This window comes from Crinia signifera, chromosome 3 (genome assembly GCF_055691185.1).
Source record: "Crinia signifera chromosome 3, ASM5569118v1, whole genome shotgun sequence".
Taxonomy (NCBI): domain Eukaryota; kingdom Metazoa; phylum Chordata; class Amphibia; order Anura; family Myobatrachidae; genus Crinia; species Crinia signifera.
In genome coordinates, this window is record NC_139219.1 from 278,833,084 (window position 1) to 278,860,807 (window position 27,724).

The 27,724-nt window shown below is 43.6% G+C and overlaps 1 protein-coding gene across 5 annotated transcripts in view; it reads right to left on the minus strand.

Annotated features, from left to right (window-relative positions):
• Positions 1-27,724, minus strand: part of PASK (PAS domain containing serine/threonine kinase) — a 68,467-nt gene that overhangs the window by 28,161 nt on the left and 12,582 nt on the right. For all 5 annotated transcript variants that reach the window (XM_083178191.1, XM_083178189.1, XM_083178188.1 and 2 more), the window contains exons 4-6: positions 26,874-27,041; positions 3,366-3,494; positions 1,213-1,347 (exon numbers count right to left, since the gene is read on the minus strand). In XM_083178191.1, coding sequence (XP_083034317.1) covers positions 1,213-1,347; positions 3,366-3,494; positions 26,874-27,041 — 432 coding nt within the window. The remainder of the gene's footprint in view (positions 1-1,212; positions 1,348-3,365; positions 3,495-26,873; positions 27,042-27,724) is intronic.

A 27,724-nucleotide genomic window follows, 5' to 3' on the forward strand; every position in this document is an offset into this window, starting at 1 on the left:
ACCGTAGCTGGCTGAGGGTTTGGAGATACTGGGCTCAAATAAAACAGCCAGAGAATGGAATACTGGTTTGCACAATTCTATTGGTCGTAGGATAACGATGTATTCGTAATAAAGGCAAGATGTTTATTGCTCAAAAAGTCTCCCAAAAGACTTCCCTTGCAGATATCGGTTGGGGATATGTCTCCATGAAGATATTCAGTAAAAATACAAGTCTTCTTGATGTCACAAAAGATATATAGCTCCTAGGGTTCACAGGCCACACCTTCATCTAATCCTAAAACACAGTACTACAGGAGGTGGTCACAGGCCCCACCTTCATCAAATCCTAAAACACAGTACTACAGGAGGTGGATCCGCTCTTGGTCCCATAACTAATCAAACTAATTCACAAAATAGACAGCTCCCAAGTTAAAAAGTTCCAAGTTATGTTCCGTTTGTCAATCATATGTCCCGTCATCTATATGAGAGGTCAATCATGAGTTTGCTGATGTATTGCTGTTAGTCGTAATATTGTTGTGTCTATTTTGTGATATTGTCAATTTATACAATGTCAACCTAACGTACCCATCAACCAGCTGTGTCTAGATTCGTTATTACCGTTGATCATTAGCTTTTCAATCCACAGGGGGTCAATCTGAATGTGGTCACAATCCATGGTCCAGATACCATTAAAAAGACATGTACAATCCTTTCACCCATCAAAGCTTTGTTCAGAAATTTGAATCAAATAAATATATTTTATGTTCTACCGATATAAGTAACTTGATGATTTATGTGGTGTTGAAGAAATGTCTTGTGCTACCATTTTACTAGTCAATTTATTAGTACTAGTAAAAAACCTCTAGAACTTAAAAAGAAGCTGGAAAGAGGAAAAATAGGAACTGGAACTAGAGAAGAATGTTTGCTGACTTTACACTAATCTAAAGCCTGGTACAAAAGGACTTGTGTTAAACAATTTTTTACCTGCATGGTGATATCTTTGGACCTCAGGATTTCGGTCGCACCCCACAATGGTGCCATACTCTACTATATCTCTATAACAAAAATATACTAATATACTTTATTCATACTAGCATGATGGAGAGATAAAAAAAGCAGTGTTCTCAAACGAGATCTACAATCTTATTAAGGATAATATTGGAGCCTTCTTCTTAGGCTCAGTTGTTACTTTCAGCAGCTTCAGCGAGTGGCCCAGTGGCGTTTGTAATATACCTGTGACATTTCTTTTTTGTGATGGGGAATATGAACCGCTGGCATCAAGACTGTAATGCGCTGCCCTAAGAGCTCTTCAGGGTCCATATACCCAAATAGCTGTGAACACGTCGGATCACAGGACACGATTTTGCCCTAAAAAGACAAATTAAAACATTCAATGAATGTTATAGATCTGGACAAATCTTTCAAATTTACATTTAAAGTTGAAATTTTACCAAGCAAAATTAGTAATATTATAAAACTTGAAACAAAATGGGGCTTTTTCCACTTACTTTAAAAATTCTATTTTCCATGTTCATTAAGGTACACCAGATATTATGGGGGTATAAGAGCTTTTGGGCACTTTAAATCTAACTTTAGTATCTCAAGGTCCTCCATCTACATCCCAGACCGTTGCTGAGGAGTACAGGCATACTAACAAGATGAAGAGATCAATAATACAATGTTCTCAATTTAGAACTACAATCTTATCAAGGATAATATTGTAGCCCTCTTGTTAGACTTAATTGGAACTATGTTGTGTATAGTCTGTAATCACAGAATTTATTATGCTAACATAGGAGATGAAATTCCATTTGTTGGTTCCAGGAGCTGTATTCAGGCACACACCATTCTATATTCCCCTACTGCCAATTCATGAGAGTACATATTGACACATATACAGTAGTTGTTGAGAAAAAGACATCAGATGAGACTTAAGATGCAATTATACTGGAGGGACAGCAGGCGGTGCTGTCATATTTGTGCCTATGTGTTTTACAGTCTTTGATGTATGCATATGGGTATTCCATATTCCTGTGTCTGAAGGTGACATGAAGGAGAGATGCAGCATGCAGTAAAAGTTATTCATGTACAGTTACCTTGTTCTCATTACTAGTTCATGTTATGACCAGTTACAGTTTATATAAAACAAAATCATACCACAAAGACCTTTCCGGTGTGTGACTACTGACTGAAGCTTAGTCCAAGAAGTGATCCTGACTGCGTGGGTAAAACTCAAATACCAACAACAGTTACAATATTACATAAAATTTTCGCAATCCAAAACCAGTCTGGTTTACATTTTATGGTGAACGATGTTAATTTTCTTATTTTAAAGTGTCTCACCATTGGATCCACTACTAGCGCTAGGGCTGTTGGGCCTCACTAGACGTTGGACTTGGAAAGGTTAAGCTTGTTATTTGGTTTCCTTAGCTACCAGTTTAACCCTTTGAATACCAACAGGTGAGATGTGCAAACTATCTGCTAAAACTTGCCAACATCACTCAAATTTATTATACAGGTTCAAATAAAAAAAAAAATTGTAAAAAAAATAAAATAATAATAATAATTATATTTCCTATATAAAAAGGTAAACATTACAGGTGATTATGAGGAATAAAAATTTTCACACCTATTTTGACAAAGTCACTTGGCAATCAAACGGTTATATTTGAGTATGGATGTTCAATCAAGTTATCCCCACTGCATACTGTACACACGGTGAGATATTGGATATGTACAATTTTGACTATTATAGAGCACTAGATTGTACACAATATAGTCACAATCTGTAGCTCATATCGCACCATGTGTATGCACCTTCTGAGGATGCAGAACACAAATGCAGTTGCAGAGGAACAAAACAGAAGTGAAGTGACTGCTAATGCGATCACTTCATTTCTTTCACAAATGTAGAGATGAGCTCTCTGCCCTGCATGTGCTTTACATTATATTTATGCAAATATTGAAGCCTATACATGCTGTGAAGGCTTTGGAGATGGCAGTGGATGACAGGGGGAGGCAGAGGATGCAGGATGATCTCTAAGCCAGTGATGTGAGGAGTCTGAAGCAACAGACAATGCAATGGATTCTCAGACTCCTTGGATCACAGACTGAGAATTCATCAGCCTGACTGTCAGAAACATGGAGTCATGATGCCATACTGAGATGGTCAGGACCCACAATGTTTCATATAATAAAATGGTGCGATTAAGGTATCATAAAGGCCAGAGACAACACAAAATATGACCCATGTTGGCGGGTAGAGCAAGAGAGCTGAACATTACCACGGTATGCCCAGCAAGTAGTAGCATAAAATGATTAAACCGCTGAAGAATAGTGGATAGTACATTGCAGTCATACTGTTCTGGTCATTCAGAAGTACTCACATCCTGCTGGAATGATAAAACAGTGGTGATTGTTTGTAGAGTCTCCAATAGCAGCAGACATTGGTTTTGTACTCTGCGTATCCACAAACATAACACAATCACATCTCCCCCATTCCGCACGGCTTCTACCTGGGGAATAAAGCACAATTATTGCAGATTTCACACCTACTTATTGCTTTTTAAAGTAGGAAAGCACAGTTCTAGACGCACTCAACAAATTCTAGGAAAACTTAAATGCACAAATATGGCACAAAGAAAAATAACTAAAGTCCCTCTATTTATGATAAAGCGTAATATAGCCTATATGAGGCTAAACGGATTCATAAATTAAAAAAGAAAAGGAACATTTAAAGATAATGAAGGAAGTGGTCCTAAAGCGGTAGTGGGAACCTATTCTTATCCTTGAATGTGAACTTTTTTTTAAACAAACTTTATTAAAGCAACACATCACAGGATGGGATCTTTTCATTCTGCACTCATTTTCCACAAATCTGCATGTGCTCCACAAGCACTAGGGGGTAGATTGACTAAATAAATGTTGGGCTTCCAGTGGGTTAAAAGACATTTTTTTTTTTTAAGCTTACTTTATAAATGTTAGTAAATGTGATTTAGAGAGAAAAGGAGAGGGATTAATCACTCTAGGGTGAAAATCAGTGGGCGCCACTAGATGGTCACACACAGAGGGAGGTCACTCCTCAGTAAAATATATCATGGGAAGAAAAAGGAATGGTTTGTGGAGCGCTACAACATGAATTGGTTAATACTACTTGGTCAAAATATTATATCGATCAATTGGGTATCACAGAATTAAAAATATATCTATTCATTTATATCAAAGTAAAAATCACAGAATAAAAATAATATAATGTATGTAATTCGTGCCAAGGCAATGCAACATGTATAAAATAATTTTGTAGGTCCAAGGTTATGTGCGCTGGAAATGAGGGGTGTCCATAGACCTGACTGGGTGAGGTAGCTTATGAATTTGTAATCCACTTTAGAGACGGAGCTTGCCTCTTGATTGGTGTCCCAGGATTAAACAGGTGGTGGTTACTCTGTGATTTTTACTCTGACATAAATGAATAAATATATTTTTAATTCTGTGATACCCAATTGATCGAAATAATTTTTTAACCAATTCATGTAGCGCTACACAAACCATTCCTTTTTCTTTAAATGTGTTTTAGCCCTGGAAGCCCAACATCGATTAAGATTGATTTTAGTCAATCTGAAAATCGATCAAAATCAAACTTTAGTAAATATAATCGTAAGTGTAAAAGCTGGTGAGTGACGGCTCCAGGGAAAATGGGGATTCTATATATACAAAAAACAGAGTGGAGTAATCCACCGCACAGGATAAAGTATGACAATTGGTAATATGACGTGTGACCCCCTATTGTTCTGATTTTCTATTATTCATGTGACGAAGTCAATTATTAGGGGTGTGCTACCACTGACACGGATACAACAGAGTAAACAAGAAAGAGAAAGTGTGTCTTGGTGTGGTGCACCATAAGAATTAAATGCCAATAAAAATTAACTTTTAATTATTTAATCTAAAAACTTGCGAAATATAAAAATAAACACATAAATGACAAACAAGGTGAAGATAAGTGCGTGTTTAAAAACAGCACGTGTGGGGACTAATTGTGTGCTCTATAAGTCTCTTTTTATGAATATATGTGCAGTGTTGCGTCTATCATAATTAGTATCAGATTCAAGTGTGGGACAGCTTCCTCTTGTTACACTTGTCGCAATTAATTATGGATGAGCTACTAGCATTTGTAAGAGTCTGTGTTTTCAATTGCCAGTTCAATCACAGTGTCGACATTCGTGTATCGATGGCATGTAATTGATGTACACTGCCTCCTAATCTTTGACTGTTAATGAATATAACAGGTATAATTCCTGATTAATCAACAGTTGGATGGGCAATGTTTTATCTTTGCCTTAATGATGTTTGTTGCTGGGCAAGAACCTATAAGTACATAGGACAATACACGCTGACTGATTCACTGTAGTCAGACCTCGGAGGTAACTGATCTGTGAGACAGATTGTCAGTGTGTATCACAGTTGGTATCAATTTCAAGTGTGGAACAAAGTTCTCTTATTACACTTGTTACAATTATTTGTGAATGAGCTGCTTGCATTTGTAAGAGTCTGTGTATTTAAATCAAAAATGATTCCATCGGGGTGTCGACACTTATATGTCGATAGCGTGTAATTTATGTACACTGCCTCTAGATGTTACTCTTATTCCTCAACTGTTATTGAATATGTCGGTATAATTCCTGATTGGTTAACAGTAGGATGGGCAATATTGTTGCTTGTCCTAATAATGCTCGTAACACTGGGCAAGAACCTGTTTAGTCCATGAGACAATACACCGACCGTTTAGATTTGAAACAGATGCAGTATAGAGCCTGCGACTCGTTGATGCAACAGCGATACTATAATAAGACCTCGAGGTAGTAAGTCTATAGGATATATTGTCAGTGTGTATCACAATACACTTTGACTAGCGTGTTCGCTAATGGATGTGCAGTGAGTCACGGCGCTGGTCTACACAAAAATGTGCCAGCTATTGTATCTGGTAATATCACAGCACTTTAGTCTTGCTATTATATAGTTTCAGCCCTCATTTTGTGTATGGGCTGTTATATACTGTGTCTTGTTAATTGCCAAATCAAAACACTCCTACCAGAGTGTTGACACTTTCATGTCGATAATGAGTTATATGAGCTGCATCTAATAGTTACTTCCAATCGTCAGTGGTACATGATATTTGTAACATAAAGCAGAAACATTGGTCAGTACCCAGGAGCTATACGTTGACTGTTTTTAATTTGACACAAATGCGGTATGTCTTACTTCAATGATAATACAGTCAGACTTGCTAGTCCTGAAGGTAACTGGTCTATAAGATCAATTATCAGTGTCTATTCCAGTGTACTTTGATTGGCGCATACACTGATGTATAAGTAATGGATCACAGTGCTGGCATGCATAAAGTGTGCCAGATGCTGTGTTTGGCAATTCTCAACCACAGTCCTATTCCAGTGCCCAGGAACTATACGTTGACTGTTTTAATTTGACACAAATGCGGTATCAAGCCTGCGGCTTGTTGTATATATTACTAAAATGATAATACAGTCAGACGTATTAGTCCTGAAGGTAGCTGGTCTATAGGATCAATTGTCAGTGTCCATTACAATACACTTTGCCTGGCGCATGCGATGGTGTATAAGTAATGTGTCACAGCGCTGGCATACATAGAGTGTGCCAGATGCTGTGTTTGGCAATTAAACAACCACAGTCCTATGGTACAGTGCTAGTATACAATTGCAGCCCTGAAAAGGGCTAATTATTACAGACGCTAAATACACCTATGCTAAATTGGTTAGAGACAATGCACACATTAGCCCCCCACACGGCCGTGCTGCCTATTCTATATATATACTTCTAGGACACTGCAACTGAGATACAATAGGATTATTGCTTATAGCCTTTTCAGACCAATATTGAGATTTCGGGGACATTTTATTAACTAGAACAGCGGTTCCCAAACATTTTTAACTCACGGCACCCTACAGCGTCAGAATTTTCTTTTGCGGCACCCCTAGGCCAAAAGTTTTGATTTAAATTTCATCCTTAGGTTTAATTATGGTTTGAACAATGAGATGTGCTTCGGTTTGTCCACATGTGTTATGATATGAAAAGCAATGATTTCACCTATTACATTGACCATAAATAATATGAATTGGGACTTCCGGTGGGTGGCGCATACAAGATGGCCACGTTTTAACAGAGCTCTGCTCACACAGGCTAAATCCCAAACCATCCACCCGCACTACGCCTAGATTTGGGCTGGAAACCGTGCTGGATCACCCCCTGACTATCTGGGGAATCGTCCAACATAACTATTGTGGACCTGGGCTCTGGGATAGCCTATCGACGCCGAAGTCTGGCCCGTGATCGGGCCCTTACACGAGACGCTGCTGGACTGGGGACTGAGAGAGAACCGATTACCCCACTCTGCAAACATCTGACCCCCCCGGAACCCTCTTCACGCCACGCTCACCTTACCTTCTCCCCACAGTGAGACACCGGCAGACAAGCGAGGTGTAACGGAGGCCGGGGCAGCGGATCCCACTGCAGCAGAGCCGCGCAGGACGCCCCTGATCGGCGGCGAGCGGAGAGCCCGGAGCACATCCCGGGCTCAGCTCCAGCCCCGTGGCGCCGAGACAGACACCGGAGACAGTACGCAGCACGGAACCGCCGACGCATACTGCAGCAACCAACGCCGCGGAGACGCAGAGCGGTGAGCCCGGTCCCTTCCCGCTCCCCCCGCTCCTAAGCCCTGAGGCCGCCATACCTGAAGCAGTGCTACTGTGAGGTGCCAGCCACGCACCAACCTCGGTCCCACGCCGTTCATAAACACCGCAGCGGGGTCTGGGGTCCGGGGGCTCCCTGGGATCAAGCCACGCTGAGAACACACTGTGCCCTATGAACTATTCTGGACAGATTTACTGCTGCATATTTGCAAACCCAGATGCCGTGGCCCTTTTAACAGACCCTACAACCGGAGGTTGGTGCCCCTGACCTCTTACCTCTTACTGCCCACCTCCCTTTGCCAGGCAACACATTCAACTCCTAAGAGTGGACCCCCTGATCTCCCACGTGACCCGTGGACACTCGGGGTGAAATCCCACACTACCCACTACAAAAGACCTGGTCTGCTCACCACTGCTCAGCCCAATGCTATAGGGCATGCTACATATCCTACCAAACTAAAGTGCCTTTTATACCATCATCTGTGGCCCATCCACGTCTACATCTACTTCACCCTGCTCCTAACCTCACCCCCCCCTCTTCAACCCCTCTGTGCTCTTCCGACTGAAGCACTCCTGAAGGGACACGCCAATTAGGCGAATAAACCCTCAGCCCCAGGAACTTCTATACACGGCCGGTTATAAGGAACTTAACCTATTGATTACCAGCAACCCTGACGACACAAGGGGCTTTATGTACCCCATCAGCTAAAGGTATCCTATAAAAAGTTCCTACAAATCCTCTGGGACTGCTCCCACCCCACTGTGACTTGGTGATATCTGGTAACGGATGGAAACCCACCCATATGCTAAATAACTGTTTAATGTTATAATTTTTGTGCATAGCTGACTAAATACTCTGAAACCGCTTAATACTGTACTGAATAACATAACAAACTAGCAAGAAAAAGCAGCAGAATTGTCTAGCATTTTACAGGTTAAAAACTCACTTTCTTATACCTCTACATAAAAGTACTGTATGTTGGGCACATTTATTAACCCCTTCCTGACACAGCCAGTTTTTGCGTTCCTGACAGAGCCATTTTTTTCAAATCTGACATGTATCACTTAAGTGGGTATAACTTTTTTTTGCTTTTACTTATCCCAGTGATTTTGAGATTGTTTTCTCGTGACACATTGTACTTCAAATTAGTGGTAAATTTGGGTCGATACAGTCTGTGTTTTTTTGTGAAAAATACCAAAATGTCGTAAAAAAAATGGAAAATTTAGCAATTTGCAAAATGTTAAATTTTCTGCTTGTGAGACAAATAATCATACCACTCAAAATAGTTAATAACTAACATAGACCATATGTCTACTTTATGTTTCCATCATTATTTCAACTTCCTTTTAATTTTTTTGGACACTAGGAGGCTTACAATATGAATAGCAAATTTTCAAATTTTCAAGAAAATTTCAAACACTGATTTTTTTAGGGACCAGTTCAGTTCTGATGTGACTTTGAGGGACTTGTATGTGAGACACCCCCATAAATGATGCCATTTCAAAAACTGCACCCCTCACAGTATTCAAAACAGCATTTTGGAAGTTTGTTAACCCTTTAGGTGTTTCACAGGAATTAAAACAAAGTGTAGGTGAAATTTCAAAATTTCAATTTTTTTGCAGATTTGCAATTTTAATACATTTTTCTAAGGAACACAGTAGATTTTACTAGAGAAATGTGACTAAAAATTGATTCCCCCAATTCTTTTGTTTTCAAAAATATCCTATATGTGGCCCTAGTGTGCACGTTGACCAAACCACAGGCTTCATAATAGAAGGAGCACCTACTTGATTTTGGAGCCTCCTTTTTATGAGATTATTTTTTAGGCACCATGTAGGTTTCTAGGCACCATAAGATGCTAAAATTTAGGAACCCCCCCACAAGTGACCCCATTTTGCAAACTACACCCTTCAGGGAATTCATTTAGGGGTATAGTGTACATTTCAAACCCCCAGGGGTTTCACCAATTTTGATACAACTGGGCTGTGAAAATGAAAAAATTTAATTTTTCATTTTCACAGCTCAGTTGTATCAAAATTGGTGAAACCCCTGGGGGTTTGAAATATACACTATACCCCCTGATGAATTCCCTGAAGGGTGTAGTTTGCAAAATGGGGTCACTTGTGGGGGGGTTCCACTGTATGGGTGCTTCAGGGGTCATTCAACCAGAATCTGTGCTGCAAAATCCAAATATCACTCCTTCCCTTCTGAGTCCTGCCATGCACCCAACTGGTATTTTTTGGTCACATGTGAGGCATTGCCATACTCGGGAGAAATTGGGGCACAGATTTTGGGGTGCTTTGTCTCCTTCATTCCTTGCGAAAATGAAAAATTTTGAGCCAGATCTGCATTTTTGTGTAAAAAAATTTTTACACAAAAATGCAGATCTGGCTCAAAATTTTTCATTTTCGCAAGGAATGAAGGAGACAAAGCACCCCAAAATCTGTGCCCCAATTTCTCCCGAGTACGGCAATGCCTCATATGTGACCAAAAAATACCATTTGGGTGCATGGCAGGACTCAGAAGGGAAGGAGTGATATTTGGTGGTGGAATGAATGGTGGGTGCTATGTCGCATTAGCAAGACCCCCGAAGCACCAATACAGTGGAACCCCCCCACATGTGACCCCATTTTGCTCACCAGCTTTGGGAGGGGGGCTGGCGCTGCGGCTGGTGGGGGGGTGGGAGGGGTGCTGGCGCTGCGGCAGCCGGGTGGGTGGGAGGGGGGGCTGCCGGGTGGGAGGGGGGGGGGGGCTGGCGATCGGTGCTGTACTTAACAGCACCGATCACTATATATATATATATATATATATATATATTTCATCCCATTTCCCTTATTATTCATATTTATGCTGCTGTGCTGCGGCTGGCGGGGGGGGTGGGAGGGGGCTGGCGCTGCGGCTGCTGGCTGGGTGGGAAGGAGGCTGCCGGGTGGGAGGGAGGCTGCCGGGTAGGTGGGAGGGAGGCTGCCGGGTGCTGCCGGGTGGGAGGGAGGGTGGGCTGGTGATCGGTGCTGTACTTAACAGCACCGATCTCTGTGTTACCGAGCGGCTTAGCCGCCGGTAACACAGAAAACGCTGCAATTGGCTGTTCACTTTTGAACAGCCAATCGCAGCGATCGCCGACCGGGGGGGCACCCCTGCCCCCCCTGGGCGGCGAGGGGGGATGTCTGCTGTCAGGGACAGCAGACATCTCCAAACTGTCACCGCGTCTATAGACGCGGTGACAGTTAGAAGTCATGACGTACATTTACGGCATGTGTCGGGAAGTACTTCCCGACCATGACGTAAATGTACGTCAAATGTCGGGAAGGGGTTAAGCACATGCTGCCATCTTGTGGCGAAAACTGAAACTACCTCAGTTTACCTGATTCAGCAGCTTATACTTCATACTTTAAAAATTACTAAAAAACCTGGCGCTTTGTATAACCTTTGTATATTTATGCCCTACTTCTGCTCCTCAGGAGAGCTGGGGTATTAGCCCACCTATAGCGGTTTAGAACACAGGGTGCAAGGCACAAAGTGCCTATTACTAAACAATCATAGATTACCGCATAGGTATAATGTAGACCATAACCCTCAGTAGGGGGAAACACTCACTTGCTATAATATGATAAGGTGATATTTGACCATTCTCGCTTCTGACCTCCACTAGTGGGCCTGATTCTATTTTAGACTCCTATTGTCCGATCCTAATTATTTAAGAAAAGGAGGAGACAAGGTGAACCAAGAAAAAGTGCATCACCCGGTACACCCAAACTATTGTTAATACAATCTTTCACTAGTCACCTGTCCTGATCATTGGCTAACCCTATACTCCAGGTGCCACCCCACCCCCTGCCTTTCCTATTTCCCCCCCCCCATACCTAATCTGGTTAATGGACAGATTCTTGTCCCCGCCACGTTCACGCCCTACCTCATCGCTTGACGAGCTTAGAATGGGCCGCAATAGAACCGTTAAACAGACACCCTTAACCCCCCACTCCTCACAATCCACCACGGATGTGAACCCCCCCACCCGACGATGACTCCCCCTCAGATAACCAAACAGGCTTCTCATCTACAGCTCAGGAAATACTGTCAGTCCTGATGCCGCACATTGACAAAAAACTAGACGAATTCAAAGCCTCTTTCCAGACTACAGTCAGGGAAGTCGCATCTAACACCTCCCGTATTGCCGACCTTGAACAAAGAGTGAGTGACGCAGAAGACGCTATCACTAGTGCACAATCCTCCTCTGACGCCTCAACCATGATGATACAAGAACTCCAAGACAAAATTGAGGATTTAGAAAACAGAAATCGGAGGAACAATCTCCGATTCATAGGCATCCCAGAAAGCGTTAAACCAAATATGCTGTCAGACTATCTTACCTCCAAATTGTTACTAGCCCTAGATGTATCGGACGCAGTTGACTTCCCACACATAGAACGAGTACATAGAATCGGACCTGAAAAATCAGACCCCAACTCACGCCCCAGACCAGTAATAGCACGGTACCTTGATTTCAGAACAAAAGAAATGGTATTACGTGCTTACAAGAAAATGGAACAACTTACAATTGATGGCATCCGTGTGCTCATATTCCAAGATTTCTCTGTGGCAGTAGCCCAGAAACGTAAAGCATTCTCCCCAATTTGTAAATTCTTGGTGGACTCCCATAGGAGATTCGCCTTATTATACCCGGCTAAGCTACGGGTGACGGACAATGGACGCACCCTATTGTTCGACGACCCTGAAGCCGCAAGAGCACACTTTATGCCATCAACGGGTTCTCCTGGCTCACTGGTGAATACCTAAATACCTGAACCTATCCAAAACACCACTGTTCTTTATTGTTTCTCCCTATGTTTATCACTGTTAGGTATATTGTTACTGTTATATAGTTCGCACCCGGTCGGTTCTGATACCCCAATCAGAACACACCGGGAAAGTTTGGTTTGGAAAAAATGGAAAATGTTGTCAAAGCTTCACATGTTATCTACAACTTATGTTCTTTTAGTTATTAATACCCGAAAAATATTGCTACATCAGGCATGCCTGACTTCCTTGATATGGGGGTTTACCATTTATCAAAACACGGTCCCACACTCGCTGGGATGGAGGACCGTCTTGTATGTTTAACTTCTGTTCGAATATCTTTGCCAGGGCTGGAGTAGGATGACACCGCACATCCCCACAACCCTACCATACTCATCCCCCCCACACTCTATTAACGTACTATCTTGGAATGTGTGCGGCTTGAACTCTCCAATCAAAAGGAGGAGAATAATAACCCACATAAAACACCACGACCCAGATATCACCCTATTACAGGAGACTCACTGGAAGGCTGGTGAGGACTCAACACTCAGAGCACCATGGATTGCAGAGTGCATATCCGCCCCCTATGTCACCAAATCAAGAGGAGTAGCCATACTTTTTTTCCAAAAAACTGGTTTATTCCATTACTGACTCAATTTTAGACCCCGAGGGCAGATTCCTGTTATTAGATGTCCGGATAGGGGACTCGCCATACACTATCTTAAATATATACGCCCCCAACACCCAGACCTCAGACTTCCTCTGCCAAATCTCCCAACTACTAGCACAACGATCACACTCCTCATTAATTATAGGAGGAGATTTTAATGTAGTCAAAGATCCCACATTGGATAAACTACCCCCCCCCCCCCCCACGAATTACCTCTTCCAACATTTGGACAGCATTCAACACATTCCTGACCCAAACACACGTGACAGATGCATGGAGACTATTCCACCCTACTGACAAATCATACACATTCCACTCGGGAGTCCATCACTCATTCTCCTAGTAGCGGACCACCTTATCCCTTCTGTTACCTCAGCTAACATAGGAGACATTCTAATCTCTGACCACGCTCCCATAAACATATCCCTCAACATATCTACTATGAACCCGCTACACAGATCTTGGAAATTTCCCTCCTACCTATTCCACTCAGAAAACTTTCGCCAATACCTAAAACACCACTGGTTGGATTACGTAGACACCAACATCGAACATTGGGACACGCCAGTGTTATTTTGGGAAGCTGCAAAATCAGTAATGAGGGGACACATAATAGCATATGTGGCCAAACGAAACAAAGCCTCCAGAACCCAATACGATTCCCTTCATACCAATATGAACTCCTGCCTCAACGCTTACATCTCTAACCCCTCAGATGACAACCACACAGCTTACCAGCAGGCGAAACACCTTCTTGAAGACTTCTTGCTTTCACAAGCTCAAAGGCACCTTGATTTCACAAAGAATAGATATTATAGATGGGGAAACCGCACTGGACGTTTATTAGCAAACCTAACAAAACCCTTCAACCGCAGAAGTCACATCACATCCATAAAACAAACTACTGACTCCCCACTACTAACAAAGACGCATGATATAGTAAATGCATTCGAAAATTTTTACACTACATTGTACTCGGCTGACCCCCCGGACTATACGCAAATAGACCAACTACTTAGAGACTCTAGACTACCATCCCTCTCACAATCCCAAATAGAAATGCTAGATAAAGATATCACAGCTGAGGAAGTGACTCAAGCCATTTCGTCCCTCCAGACAAATAAATCCCCGGGGCCGGACGGATTTTCCGGGGAATATTACAAAATATTGCAACCAGACATCATCCCGGCATTGTTAGAACTCTTCCAGACTATCCATAAGTTCCAACCCTCATATCCCACATTTAATGCGGCATACACGACCTTAATCCTCAAGCCCGGGCGTGACTCCACAAAGTTGGACTCATATCGCCCCATTACCCTTTTGAATGTAGATTTTAAGCTCCTATCCAAAATTATGGCAACTAGAATACAATCCTTTTTTGCGGAAATCATCTCACCTTCCCAAATGGGGTTTGTCGCGGGACGACAATCCGTTAAGGGTATCCGCACTGCTATTGCCTCGGTAATTACATCCAATCTCCAACCCAATGCCCCACACATGTTATTGAGCCTAGATGCTCATAAAGCATTTGATACCGTCTCATGGCCCTTCTTACTCTCAACACTATCAGCCTACTCCTTTGGACCTCATTTCATAAATTTGGTTAAATTCTTCTATGACACCCCTAACACCTCTTTACTTATTAACGGAACCAAAAATACACCCATCCAGATGCACAGAGGGACTAGGCAGGGTTGCCCCCTCTCTCCGATCCTGTTTAACCTCTCCCTAGACCCCATACTCAGATTAATCGAATCCTGGCCCACCCTACAGGGAATACGGGTAGGCGACATGGAAATTAAAACAACCGCATTCGCAGATGACGTCTTAATCTACATAGCAAACCCCAAAACCTCTTTACGCCCACTTCTAGATCTACTACGTAGTACAGGTCGTCTATCTGGTTTCCAGATTAATCTGGAAAAGTCAGAAATTCTATATTTAAAACAGGGGTTCACGCGCCCCAAGTGGGCCTCACAGCTACCCATGAGATGGGCCAAGGGTCGCCTGACCTATCTGGGCGTAACCCTCCCCAAAAATATACAAAACTTATATACCTTTAATATAAGCAAAACTATCAAAAATCTCGCCAGAGACTTGAATAGAATGGGCCACCTCCAGCTGTCCTACTTGGGAAGGGCGAACCTCCTGCGAATGATATACTTCCCTAAACTCTTATATCAAATCCAAGTTTTGCCCCTTCTACTCACCAAACCCGATACCCTCACTATCACGAAGTTGTTCCGAACTTTCATTTGGAACAAGGGGAGAGCAAGGATCGGAATGATAAAATTAACCCAACCCAAATGGAATGGCGGCATCAATTTCCCAGATATTACGGTATACAATCAAGCGGCGGTATTTAGATACCTCAAAGATTGGCTACTTATAAATCATACCTATGCTAACACCACCCTAGAACAAAATTTCTTGCCCCATATCTCCCTAACCGCCTTTTTACACCTAGAAGATAGAGACATCCCTCCGGAAATACAACTCAATCCCCTCCTAATGTCGGTCCGTAAATTATGGCTAACCCTGCGCCACACTTTCAAATTGAACCCAAACCACTCCATACACCTGCCTTTCTTACGAAACCCCCAGTTTCATGATGGTAATGCTCCACCTCTCTTCACGAGCTGGAAAAATGCAGGACTGCATAGAGTAGGACAATTAATAGACACCCACACTCACAAACCATTCACTTTCATGGAAGCCTCAAGAGATTACCCAATTATAACCACCCTCAATTTAAATTTTATTCAAGCCCAATCATATGCCGACAAAATCTCAAAACTTATCCCGGAAAAAGACTGGAATAATGACCTTGACAATGTACTCTTGGCTCCTCCCCTACCCAAAAAAGCGATCTCCACTTACTACAAATTCCTCTGAAAACCCATGGATTACACGTCACAACGCACAGGCCTTAACCAGTGGTTAGAACACTTCCCTTCCCTAACAACAGACACGTTATTAAAGACCCTACAGACCTCAATCACGACATTCCCAATGGCCAAATTCTCGGAAATGTACTTAAACATATTCCACAGATCATACATTTCTCCCTCACGAGGGTACCAGATGCAAATCCTGGACTCCCCAGGATGCCCCAGATGTAATAACGCCCACGCAGACCTATACCACTGCTTTTGGGCCTGCCCGTTAGTTAAAAAGTTTTGGACAGATGTCCGTGACTTTGCCAACGAACACTTGGTTAATTACACTCCATTCACCCCGGAATGGGCCATATTTGGCATCCTACCAGAGGAAACTAGAGCCCCTAAACCCATCAGAAAATTAATGCTGGCAATCTCCTCGGCTGCCCGCAAAACGATCCTTCAAGTGTGGATCCAAACCACCCCCCCAGCCCTGGCAATGTTCAAAGATAAATTGTTCTTTATTTTCCACATGGATTGGTTGGAGGCCTCCCTTCAAAAGGACTCACGTACCAAACAGTTCTTTGCTACCTGGAACAGTTACATGGAAACACTGCCCATGTCAACCAAGCAAACTCTTCGTCAATGTTTCCAGAATACCCGCTGGTACGAAGAACAAATGTTACTCAATGATCCTCCGCTAATCCTAGAATAAGGGGCTCCCTTTTTATGCCAAGATAGACATCATGTATACATGTTCTGAAAATGCGGAATCCTATGTCTAAAATGTAACTCAATCTTACCTCATGTACTTGAATGCTCTATATCTGTATCAAATGCCTGAATGTTCAGCAATATGTTTTGTTATGGAATGATGCTTTGACTTAATAAAAAGTTGTTAAAAAAAAAAAAAATAATATGAATTGGTCCGGGACCAGCACTAACCCAAGGCACCCCCTGTAAGTGTCCCAAAGCACCCCAGGGTGCTACGGAGCACAGTATGCCCTGAACTGGAAGAAAGTAGGCAGAATCTGAACTGACTTAATAGTTTAGCAAAAGGTACCAAAGCCTGGAATGTAGAGATTCGGATTCTGTTCACTTCCCTCAGTTCTTCTCAGTCTTGCATAAACTTTAATCCCCAAGTAGAATACAATTGAGAGAGTGGTAAAGCAGGAAGGCGCCCTGCTGTCTGAGCAGTACTTTTGTAACCCCTGCATTTGATACCAGCTCTTGAATGATTGAACTTGTCTGGCCAGTGGAATTTATCCATTCTCTCCATGGTGATTATTCAACCTAGAATGTCCCCATAGGCAGAATGTCAAAATCAGCCTTTGAGACACATCCCATGATGCCCCTCTGGTCCCTCTGAGGTGCACCTTATGCATATGCGTTATGAAGAAAACCAATATAAGCAACGTATTTTTAGTAAATTATGTGATGCAAGCTCTGCTGGATAGGGATTAGAGAAAGTGGAGAAAGGACTCATTTTAAAAAAGGTAAAGGGGGAGATGTTTTAAGTAGTGCTAAGCCTCCCCTAATGTTGCACAAGATCTTGCCCAGAGACCTCTGGGCATCTTTGTGCTTAAAATGCTACGGTGTGGCTAGGACACCCAGTAGAAATGCTGCAGTTGTATATCTGTGTGCAGCAAGGTCTCTGAATCGGTTTATGAAGTGCTACAGTTAGCAGGCTAAAATTTACCCAATACAGGTTACATCGGGCGTTGTATTATACAGACTCCATAACAAGTGCTGCATATCAAATTAAGCAGTAGAGTTTTTAAGATGTGTCCTAGTCACAACGCATTGCAACTTAGATGCATTTTTTTCAATAAAAAAAGGGGGGGGGGGGATATTGGATATTAGAGGGAATGGTGGAAAAACATAGGCCAGGTTGAAGTTCCAAACTTGGGTCAACACATCTATTCCGGACGATCCTGGAATCTGGAACCTGGAGAAGTAATGATTCACTTTTCTGTTGGCGTATGACTCCATTAGGTCTATATCCGGGACTCTGAATCTGCGGACTATCATATGGAATAGTCCTGTAGCTCCCATTCTCCTGGGCAAACTATTTTTCTGCTCTAAGCCATAAGGTTCCTCTAGCCACAATACCTGATGTAATAGATTTAGCCGAAAAATCCAATACATTTTTTTGAGATCTGTTCTCTAGGAACTTTATCCATTAATTGCTCCTGAAGGGATGCACACCATAGGCGTAATGCCCTGGCCACGGACACAACCGTCACGCCAGATTTAATTGATACTGCACTGGAAATGTGCAATCTCTTCAAGGCACTTTACATTTTGCGATCCATGGAGTCTTTCAGGGATGCTCCATCCTATAAAGGAATGGTGGTTTTGGTAGTTAACTCCGCAACTGCCGCATCTACTTTTGGAAGGTTACACCATTTTAGAAAATCCTCATGTTCTATACGATACATTTTGTCCACTCTTTTCAAGCTACCAATACATTTATCAGTGTTTTGCCACTCTTTCAGTAGTATATCTTTCACCACCGTATGTACAGGAAAATATATCCCCTTTCTTGCTCTGTCTTCAAAGAGAGTATTACTCTCTTCCTTTGCAGTTTCTTTATAATTCAAAGTTTTGTACAAATTCTTTAAAACTAAATCTACTGCCATCCTCAATCAATTCCCCTGATTCAGCTGAGGAACCAAAAGAACCATCATCATCATCTGATAATATCGGAAGCATATCCTCTGATTCATGATCCAAGCTTGCCCGAGATCTACTTCTTTTACTGCTAGCAAAGAAATCATCCTTAGACACAAAAGTCTTCTTCATCCACTCCAGAAGTTCAGAGAATTGAGCAGGTGGAGTTTGTAAAGGAGACTTGGTTTTAGTACAGTCTCCACAAAATAATTCCTCTAAACTCCACACAAAGCTGTTGTTACAAGCAGGGCACTGTTTAGATACACATTTTTTCTTGAATGGCTTCTTCTTTGCAGAAGGCACACTAAAACAGAAGAAAATATACTACTTGTCCATGCGAAAAAGATAAGTAACCAGCCCTCAGTATGAGGACTTACCCGGGCGGCTCGGTAACAGGCTTGCTCCATTGTAGTAAGCACACCACAGTACTGATCGGACAGCCCTTTCAAATAGTAGAGCTGACTTCCTCCAGCTGGCGAAGCGGGAAAGCGCAGTGGAACGCACGCCGCTTGAATTCACGCCGTCCACATACCTGGAAGTGGAAATGCGTCATGGCTCTGAGCCGGAAGACGCTATGCGGCTTTACTCAGCCGGGAGCATTGCTGTATCCACTGTACCAGCATGCTGGCCGAACGTTAATAGTCACTGCCGCCGGCCAGGACCCAAATACCGGGATATAGACACCGCCATTCCTGCACCGCCCAGAGACAGCCGCATAACCAGCCAGGTGACCAGGTAACAAAAATAACAAACCTACATCTACCTAACCTACTCCTAAGGAGACAGGAAAAAGACTGAGGGGATACAGGGAGAGGGAGCAGATATACCAGAAGGAGAAGGAGCAAGGGTAGGATCCTAGCTTCATAGAGAAAAAACTACCTGTGTACAAACTGGGAGATAAGGGGTTAACCCATTGTAAGGCTGCCATGAAGTAGGAAGGAGAAAGTTATTATTTCATGCAGGCAAAATACTTTGCCCTTACTTAAAATCTTTTGTGGCACTGTGGGATCTGTACAGTATGTTAAAATCATTAACACTGGAACCATGCAAACTATTAGATATATGTATCACCCAAGTGACTGATAATCAGAAATATTTTTGTTAGAAATATAACCTGCCCTAAGAGTGACACAGCGTAAAGCTTTACTGACCCAGGAACTATTTCAGCCACTAAGACAGGCATGTCCGAACTATGGCCCTCCAGCTGTTGTAAAACTACGCATACCAGCATGCCTTGCCATAGTTTTAGCCTTCACTAATAGCAAAACTGTGGCAAGGCATGACGGGATTTGTTTCACAACAGCTGGAGGGCCATAGTTTGGACATGCCTGCACTAAGATAACATGCAGCTCCAACACATTCTTCTGAATTTGTGTTCACAACAAATTAATAATAGGAAAAACAACATTAAAGGGTTTGGTTACAGCTATATATTGTTTTAGAACAAAAAAAGACCAATCCTCTTCTTGTACTTCCACACCATGGACAAACTACTTTAATAGCTTACAAGATGGAGCAGAGATGCCACCTTACAGACGAGCAAAGGATATAAGGTGGCAGAAATAATGACTAGTGGGTAATTCCTGGGCACAGGCCTCAGCAGAGGATCTGGTTAAGAATTTACAATGAAAATATTTACAGCTTTAGAAAATTAAGGAATACAACACCTAAACTACTGAAATTAGTTAGACAATAAATAGATTAACATCTGTGATGTTATTTCAATAAGAAAATTTAGAAGACACATCCAAAAACTTTCATAGCAACAGAAAAAGTGCGAATTATAACTCACCGATAATTCCTTTTCTTGTTAGAGATCCCATGGCAGCCATAACACTGGGATATCCTCCCTTCTCCTAGTTCAGACAGAATGTTTTTCAGGGACCGCCCACCTTGGGTATAATAGCCTCCTCCTCCCTCTCCTCTGTGTCTTTCGTTTGTCTCCGTTTCCATCGGTTTCTGAAAAACACATATATCTGGGAGGGATCTAGATGGCTGCCATGGGATCTCTAACAAGAAAAGGAATTATCGGTGAGTTATAATTCGCACTTTTCTTTTACGATCCCCATGGCAGCCATAACACTGGGACATACCCAAGCTTACAAAAAAATGGGAGGGAGACCATGATATATGCAGTTAAGATTTATTACTCTCATCAGTTAGCTTTCACTGACAGAGCTTCATTTAACACATGGTTCCCAAAGTGGGCAGTTGTTATATCCAGGGCATAATGCTTCGAGAACGTATGGGGCGACGACCATGTTGCCGCAAGGCAAATGTCCTTCACCGACGCTTTGGCCTTCTTAGCCCATGACGTTGAGATTGCCCTAGTAGAGTGTGCCTTTATGATAGAAGGTACTACTTTATCCTCATGTTGATAGGCGTAGATTATCACTTCTCTGACCCATCTAGAGATGGTCTGTTTGGCTGGACATAAGCCTTTCCTCGGACCCTCTGGAATAATGAATAAATGGTTTGTCTTCCTTATGCTGGCCGTTCTCTCCTTGTACGTGGATATAGCTCGCACCAAGTCTAGCATATGCAAAGTCTCTTGCTCCTCATTCTCTGGTTCTGGGAAGAAACTCGGCAATATTATATCTTGGCTCAGGTGGAAAGAAGATATCACCTTTGGAAGGAAGTTCGGGTTTGTTCTTAAAACTACCCTGTCTGGGAAGATGACTAAGTAGGGTTCTTCAATCCATAAGGCCTGCAGTTCTCCAATCCTTCTTGCCGACGTTACTGCAATGAGAAATACCACCTTCCACACCAGGAACTTCATCGGAATTTCTGATAAAGGTTCGAACGGTTCTTTAGCCAGAATTTGTAATACTAGGTTCAAATCCCAGGGAGCTACTAGAGATCTTGCAGGTGGACGCATCTTTCTCATGGCTCTAGAGAATCTCTTGACCATCTTCTCCTCCGCCAGACTACGGTCCAGAAGAATACTTAGAGCTGAGATTTGTGACTTAATCGTAGCTGTTGCTAGGCCCATCTTGAAGCCGTCCATCAGGAACTGTAGCACTTTTGAAGTTGGTATTTCGTGGAATTCTTCCTTAAAGCTTCCCCAGCTTAGGAATTTAAGCCAAGTTTTATAGTAGACTAACGATGACACTTTCTTCCTGGCTTCCAGAATCATCCCCACTACTTGGTTGGATAGATTGTACCTCTTCAGAACCTTCCGCTCAATTTCCACACCTTTAAGGAAAATATAGCTGGATCTGGATGACAGATTGGCCCTTGCGTCAGCAGGTTGGTCTGTACTGGTATACTCCATGGCTCTTGTATCCTCATGTTGAGTACCTTTGAGAACCACGGTCTTCTGGGCCAGTCCGGCAGGACGATAATCACCTCCACCCTGTCTTCTGCTACTTTCTTCAGAACCTTGCTTATCATTGGTATGGGGGGAAACACGTATCCCAGCCTGAATCTCCATTTTATCGAAAAAGCATCCATAGCTAGGGCTTGTGGGTGATAGAATTTGGAGCAGAAGTTCTTCACCTTTCTGTTGCCAAACGTCGCCATGAGATCTATCTCTGGGAGACCGAATCTTGTCACAATTGAGTTGAATGTTGTCTTGCTTAACTCCCATTCTCCGGGAAGCACCTCCTTGCGACTTAGGAAGTCTGCTAGTATATTTTCCGATCCTGGAATGTATACCGCTGATATTGACTGAAGATTCGCCTCTGCCCAAGCCAGAATTTTCTCTGAGACCTTCATCAGTCTCCATGCTCTTGTGCCCCCCTGGTGGTTTAAGTATGAAACTACAGTCTTGTTGTCTGACATGATTCTCAGGTGCGAACCTTGAATGACTTGGGACAGCCTCTCTATCGATCTCCAGACCGCCAGTAACTCCCTCACATTGGAGGATCTCTGACTCTCTTCTGTCGACCAGGTTCCTTGAACAGACTTTGATTGAAGGTGAGCACCCCAGCCCAACATACTCGCGTCTGTTGTCAGAATTAGGTATTCCGGGTTTTCCAGGTTTGTGTACTTTGCCTCCAGACCCCTTGTCCACCACAGCAGTGACCTCTTCGTCTTGTCGTGTAGGGACACAAGTTGCCTTTCGCTGTTTTTGTCTCTTGAATAGTGAAGAAACTGCCACTGGAGAGCTCTCATTCTCCATTGGGCCCACGGTATTATCTGGATGCACGATGCCATCATGCCCAGTAGCTGGAACACCTGACACAAAGGAGATCTCTTCTTTAGAAACAGTGACTTTGCTAAGTGATGGATTCTTACGCACCTCTCCACTGATAAGGCTACTGTGAACTTTCCGGTGTCTATTCTCAAACCTAGAAACTGTATCTTTTGACACGGGACCAGCTGGCTCTTCTCTAGATTGACCACCCATCCGTGTCTCTGAAGGAAATTGATGGTTGTCTCAATGTCTTTTTGCACCCTTTCCTTGGATTCTCCGGTCACCAGAAGGTCGTCCAGGTATGGCCAGATCTGGATCTCCTGTTGTCTCAGTTCCGCCATTAGGGTTACCAACACCTTCGTGAATACTCTGGGCGATGTCTTGAGGCCAAAGGGAATGCATGTAAATTGGAAGTGATTCCCCATTACCGAAAATCGGAGAAATCTCCTGTCTCGATGACACACTGGCACATGGTAGTAGGCATCTCGCAAGTCTATTGACGCTAAGAACTCGCCTTTCTTCAACCCCATCATGATCGATCTCACACATTCCATGCGGAATTTCAGAGTCTTTACCCATGTGTTGAGGTCCCTCAGATCCAAGATGGTCCTCAAGCCACCTGTGCTCTTTTTCACTAAAAACAGGTTCGAGTAGAACCCTTTCTTCCTTTGAGTTTCTGGTACTGTTTCTATAGCTTCTATTTCCAGCAACTGCTGGATCTTCAATAGTAGCTCTTTCCTCTGTCTTAGGTCTTTCGGAGTCTTTGAGACCAGGAACCTGTTGCAATAGGGTACCTTCATAAATTCTATCCTGTACCCGTTGTCGACAATGTCCAGGACCCATCTGTCCCTTATGGTCTCTCTCCAGATCTCCGCAAACCTCAATAATCTTGCTCCCACCTTCAGTGGATAGTCATGACCTTCCCCCTCTCCGAAAGGACTGGCGGAAGGTTTGTCTGGATGTACTGGCGCTGCCTCTTCTGAAGAACGGCCGCCCCGGCCTGTAGCTCTTTGCATCTCTATAACCCTGTTTGCCGACATTCGGAATAGGGAATTTATTTCTTTTGTCTTGGGGTAGCCTGGTTGATTTCCCCCCAGACAGTTTCTGGATCATACTGTCCAGTTTAGACCCAAACAAGTAGGTACCTTCAAATGGGAGCGTAATCAGTCTATTCTTAGACCCTGCGTCCGCACTCCATGGCTTCAGCCATAAGGCTCGCCTTGCCGAAACGCCCGCTGCCATAGTTTTTGCTGCCAATGAGACTGAGAGGATTTGCATAAATATTATATGCCCTTTTGCATGATCTCCACACTCTTAATCAAGTATTGTTTTGAAATACGCTCCTCAACGTCCGTATGCAAGTTAGTCGACCACAGCCTAAGCGCTCTCACCACCGAAGCTGTAGCCACACTCGCCTTGAGAGATGTAGCAGCTGTAGCATGTATCTTGCGTAAAGCGTTCTCCATCTTTCTGTCCATAGGATCCCTAAACGTTGCGCCATCTTCTACTGGGATTGTGGTTTTGGATACAATCTCGGCTACCGCACCATCCACTTTAGGGACCAGACACCAATTGAGGAGCTCCTCATCCTTATATGGATACATTCTTTCTAATCTATTATTTGTTCCTGTTCTTTTATCAATGTTAGACCACTCTTTGGTTATCAAGTCCCTAATCATCTTATGTACTGGGAAGCACCTGTTCTTTTTAGGTTTGTCTTGGAACAGTGGATTATCCTCCTCCGTGTCCACTGGCTCCTTAAAGTTCATTGCCTTGTAAATCTTCTTTAGCAAATTCTCTACTATCTCCAAATTAAATGACCTGGAATCCTCAATTTCCCCAGGTTCATCCTCAGAATCCTCTTTTTCTACGACTTCAGCTGGATAATCATCTACTTCTTGTGATAAGTCTGCTTGCTCTCTGGATCTTTTAGGATTTTGACTTTGTACAAACTCTTCCTTGGATACAAATTAATTTTTCATCCATTCCATCAAGTTTTTTAATACATCCGTCTGTTCCACTTGTTTAGTGATTTTTGACTGAGCTTGCAAGCATTTTCCACACACTGTGGCTTTGTCCACAGATGAGAATAGCATATCACAGGTCATGCAGGTACATGAAACAACCTTCTTCTTTGCAGTCCTCTTTTTAGGCACCGGTGAAGAAGGCACACTATAATAAAAAGGATAATTACTATCTAAGCTTAAATAAACAACCTAATGCCCATAAAACCAGGGTTACCTCAATTGGGCATCAGCAGGCTTAGGGGAAGAAGGTAGATCCATCTCTGACCAGCCTAGCAGACTCCTGAAACGAGTGACAGTCTGCTGGCAATACAGGTTTAAATAGCGCACTTTAACCCTGCGCTCTCCTCTCTGGCCGCTCAACGCATAGCCATGTGGAACCAATACATCCAGCCGAGTACCCGGGGGATGTTCTAGCCCGTGCACCTGTGAGCACGCTGGGCGGAAGTGCGGCATCAGCGTGCTTCCGCCCCTTCTGCCTGCGGCGTTTGCTATAAGTCCTACTGCCGCTGCGCCTCTGACACAGCTCCTGCCTGGACCCCGCAAGAGACCCCCGCCGTCTTCCTACCTGCGCGCGCGCCGGCACACTACAGGTACCAAACGGCGTTGCTATGCTGGCAGCTGTTTTCTAGGCAGGTATACTTAGCTGTACGGCAGGACCCAGTCCACGCTCCTTTCAGCTCCTCTTCTTCCCGGGCAGCTACCCATCAGCTGAGGCTGATTCTGAGGCACCCTCTCAAACAAATAAAATACCCTGTACTGTCTAACTAACGGAGACAGAAAGAAAAGACACAGAGGAGAGGGAGGAGGAGGCTATTATACCCAAGGTGGGCGGTCCCTGAAAAACATTCTGTCTGAACTAGGAGAAGGGAGGATATCCCAGTGTTATGGCTGCCATGGGGATCGTAAAAGAAATCAATGTACTTTTTTTACCAAATGATCGTAATCACAGTCCACCCAGCTGAACCATTCCAACACCTAGCAGGTGACAATAGCGTTATTTATATTCATATATAAAAAAAAAAATATACACATTTAAAAAATATTTGGTCATACATGAAAAAAAAATGAAGTACCGTATTTTCCGGCGTATAAGACGACTTTTTTCCCCTGTAAAACATGCCTCCAAGTGGGGGGGTCGTCTTATACGCCGGGTACACTTTAGTTGAGATCAGGCCAGGCTGTGCAGGGTTAATGGAGAGGAGCCGCAGCAGCATTCCTGAGTGACAGGAAGAAGAGGAAGCCACAGGATTGGCTGGCGCCGGGAGGAAGAGGCGGGCAGTGGAAGAGAGGAGGAAGGAGCGTGCACCGTGCAGGGAACTCACGTGTAGCCAGAGAGAGGGTGCCGCACTAGTGCCGTGATGACCGTTTCCCACACCGACGCAGCACAGCCGCTGAAAAGGGAGACCACACAGTGTAGCCGAGGCCAGAGCAGACAGAGGCGCCGGGGACAGCAGCACCAGGGACCCGCCGCAGCACACGTGGAGACCGGAGCCATGGCACTCAGGGGGAGAGGCTCCCTACAGGTACAGCTCCCATCCACTCGACCACGCACCACAGCAGAGGGGGATCAGGGACAGACACTCCAGTTAACAGCAGCAGATTATGCCGGTAGTCGGGGAACCCCTCCAGCCTAACCCTCTGCCTCCAGTTCTAGCACCCCTGCCTGAGGGACACTAGGTCCTCCGGACGCCCCCTGTAATTGACAGCCCAGCAGTATTCCCTCCAGGATACACAGATTGGCTACTTGCTATATCCCATCCAGTATCGCACAGTACGTTTTATTTGGTGTGTGGAAGAGGGGGTAGTCTTAAAGGGCGAGTATATAACAAACTCTACATTTTGAGTGGAAATGTTGGGGGGTCGTCTTATACGCCGGCAAATACGGTAAGAGGAATGAAGTAAAACATGTTGTATATCTCAGCATGCAAAAACCATGGTACACCCACCCCCAAGGTCCATCTTCAACCAGGAATCACACTCACCACTTCTCCAGGAACCCGGGAGATCCCATCAGCCTTGGCAAGCTCCTCTTCTAGAGCCTCAGAGATTCGGTGGCTGGAAGCAGGGATCAGCATGGACAGACTCATGCCAATCAACTCAAGACTGCTGTACCCAAACAATCTGCAGGCTTTATCATTGGCCATCAAAACCTGGAGAGAAAAAAAAGGAAGAATACATTTCTCTATATACAGCACTGGCAAGTGACCTTGACATCACAAATATATACATTATTTTGTTAATAAACCACTATAATGTAGGTTTCTGTTTAATGTGTGTATATTATTAGGCTTTTGTGATGTGTGGGCAGGGCTACAATATCCAGGGGTGAGGACTGCATCAGAGTCTTAACATAGTGTTTGCAATTTTCTTTATTAGCCAAGAGATGCCCTGATTGTAAACTGGGAATACACCAGATCAGTGATTGAGAACCTTGGCACTCCAGTTGTTGTTGAACTAAACATTCCAGAACGCCCTGCTACAGTTTTGCTATTTGGCCATGCTAAAACTGTTGCAGGGCATGCTGGAATGTGTAGCTCAACAATAGCTGGAGTGCCAAGGTTCCTCATTCACTGCAATAGATGATACGAGTCAGAACGTCAAAATCTAAATATCGTCAAATTTGTAGGCACTATGTCGCAGACGATGCTCGCTCCTGCAAGTCATCAGCGACATCCCAGTAGGCCATTGCCAATGCTGGCGCCCCACCAGGTCTCCGTAGCTGCCCCTCTCACTTTATACACACACAACGTTTCATATGTACCCAGTTAAAGACCACCACAAGAAATGAAGTACATTTACAAACGCCCACAGTAAAGAGTTCTAAAAATAAACA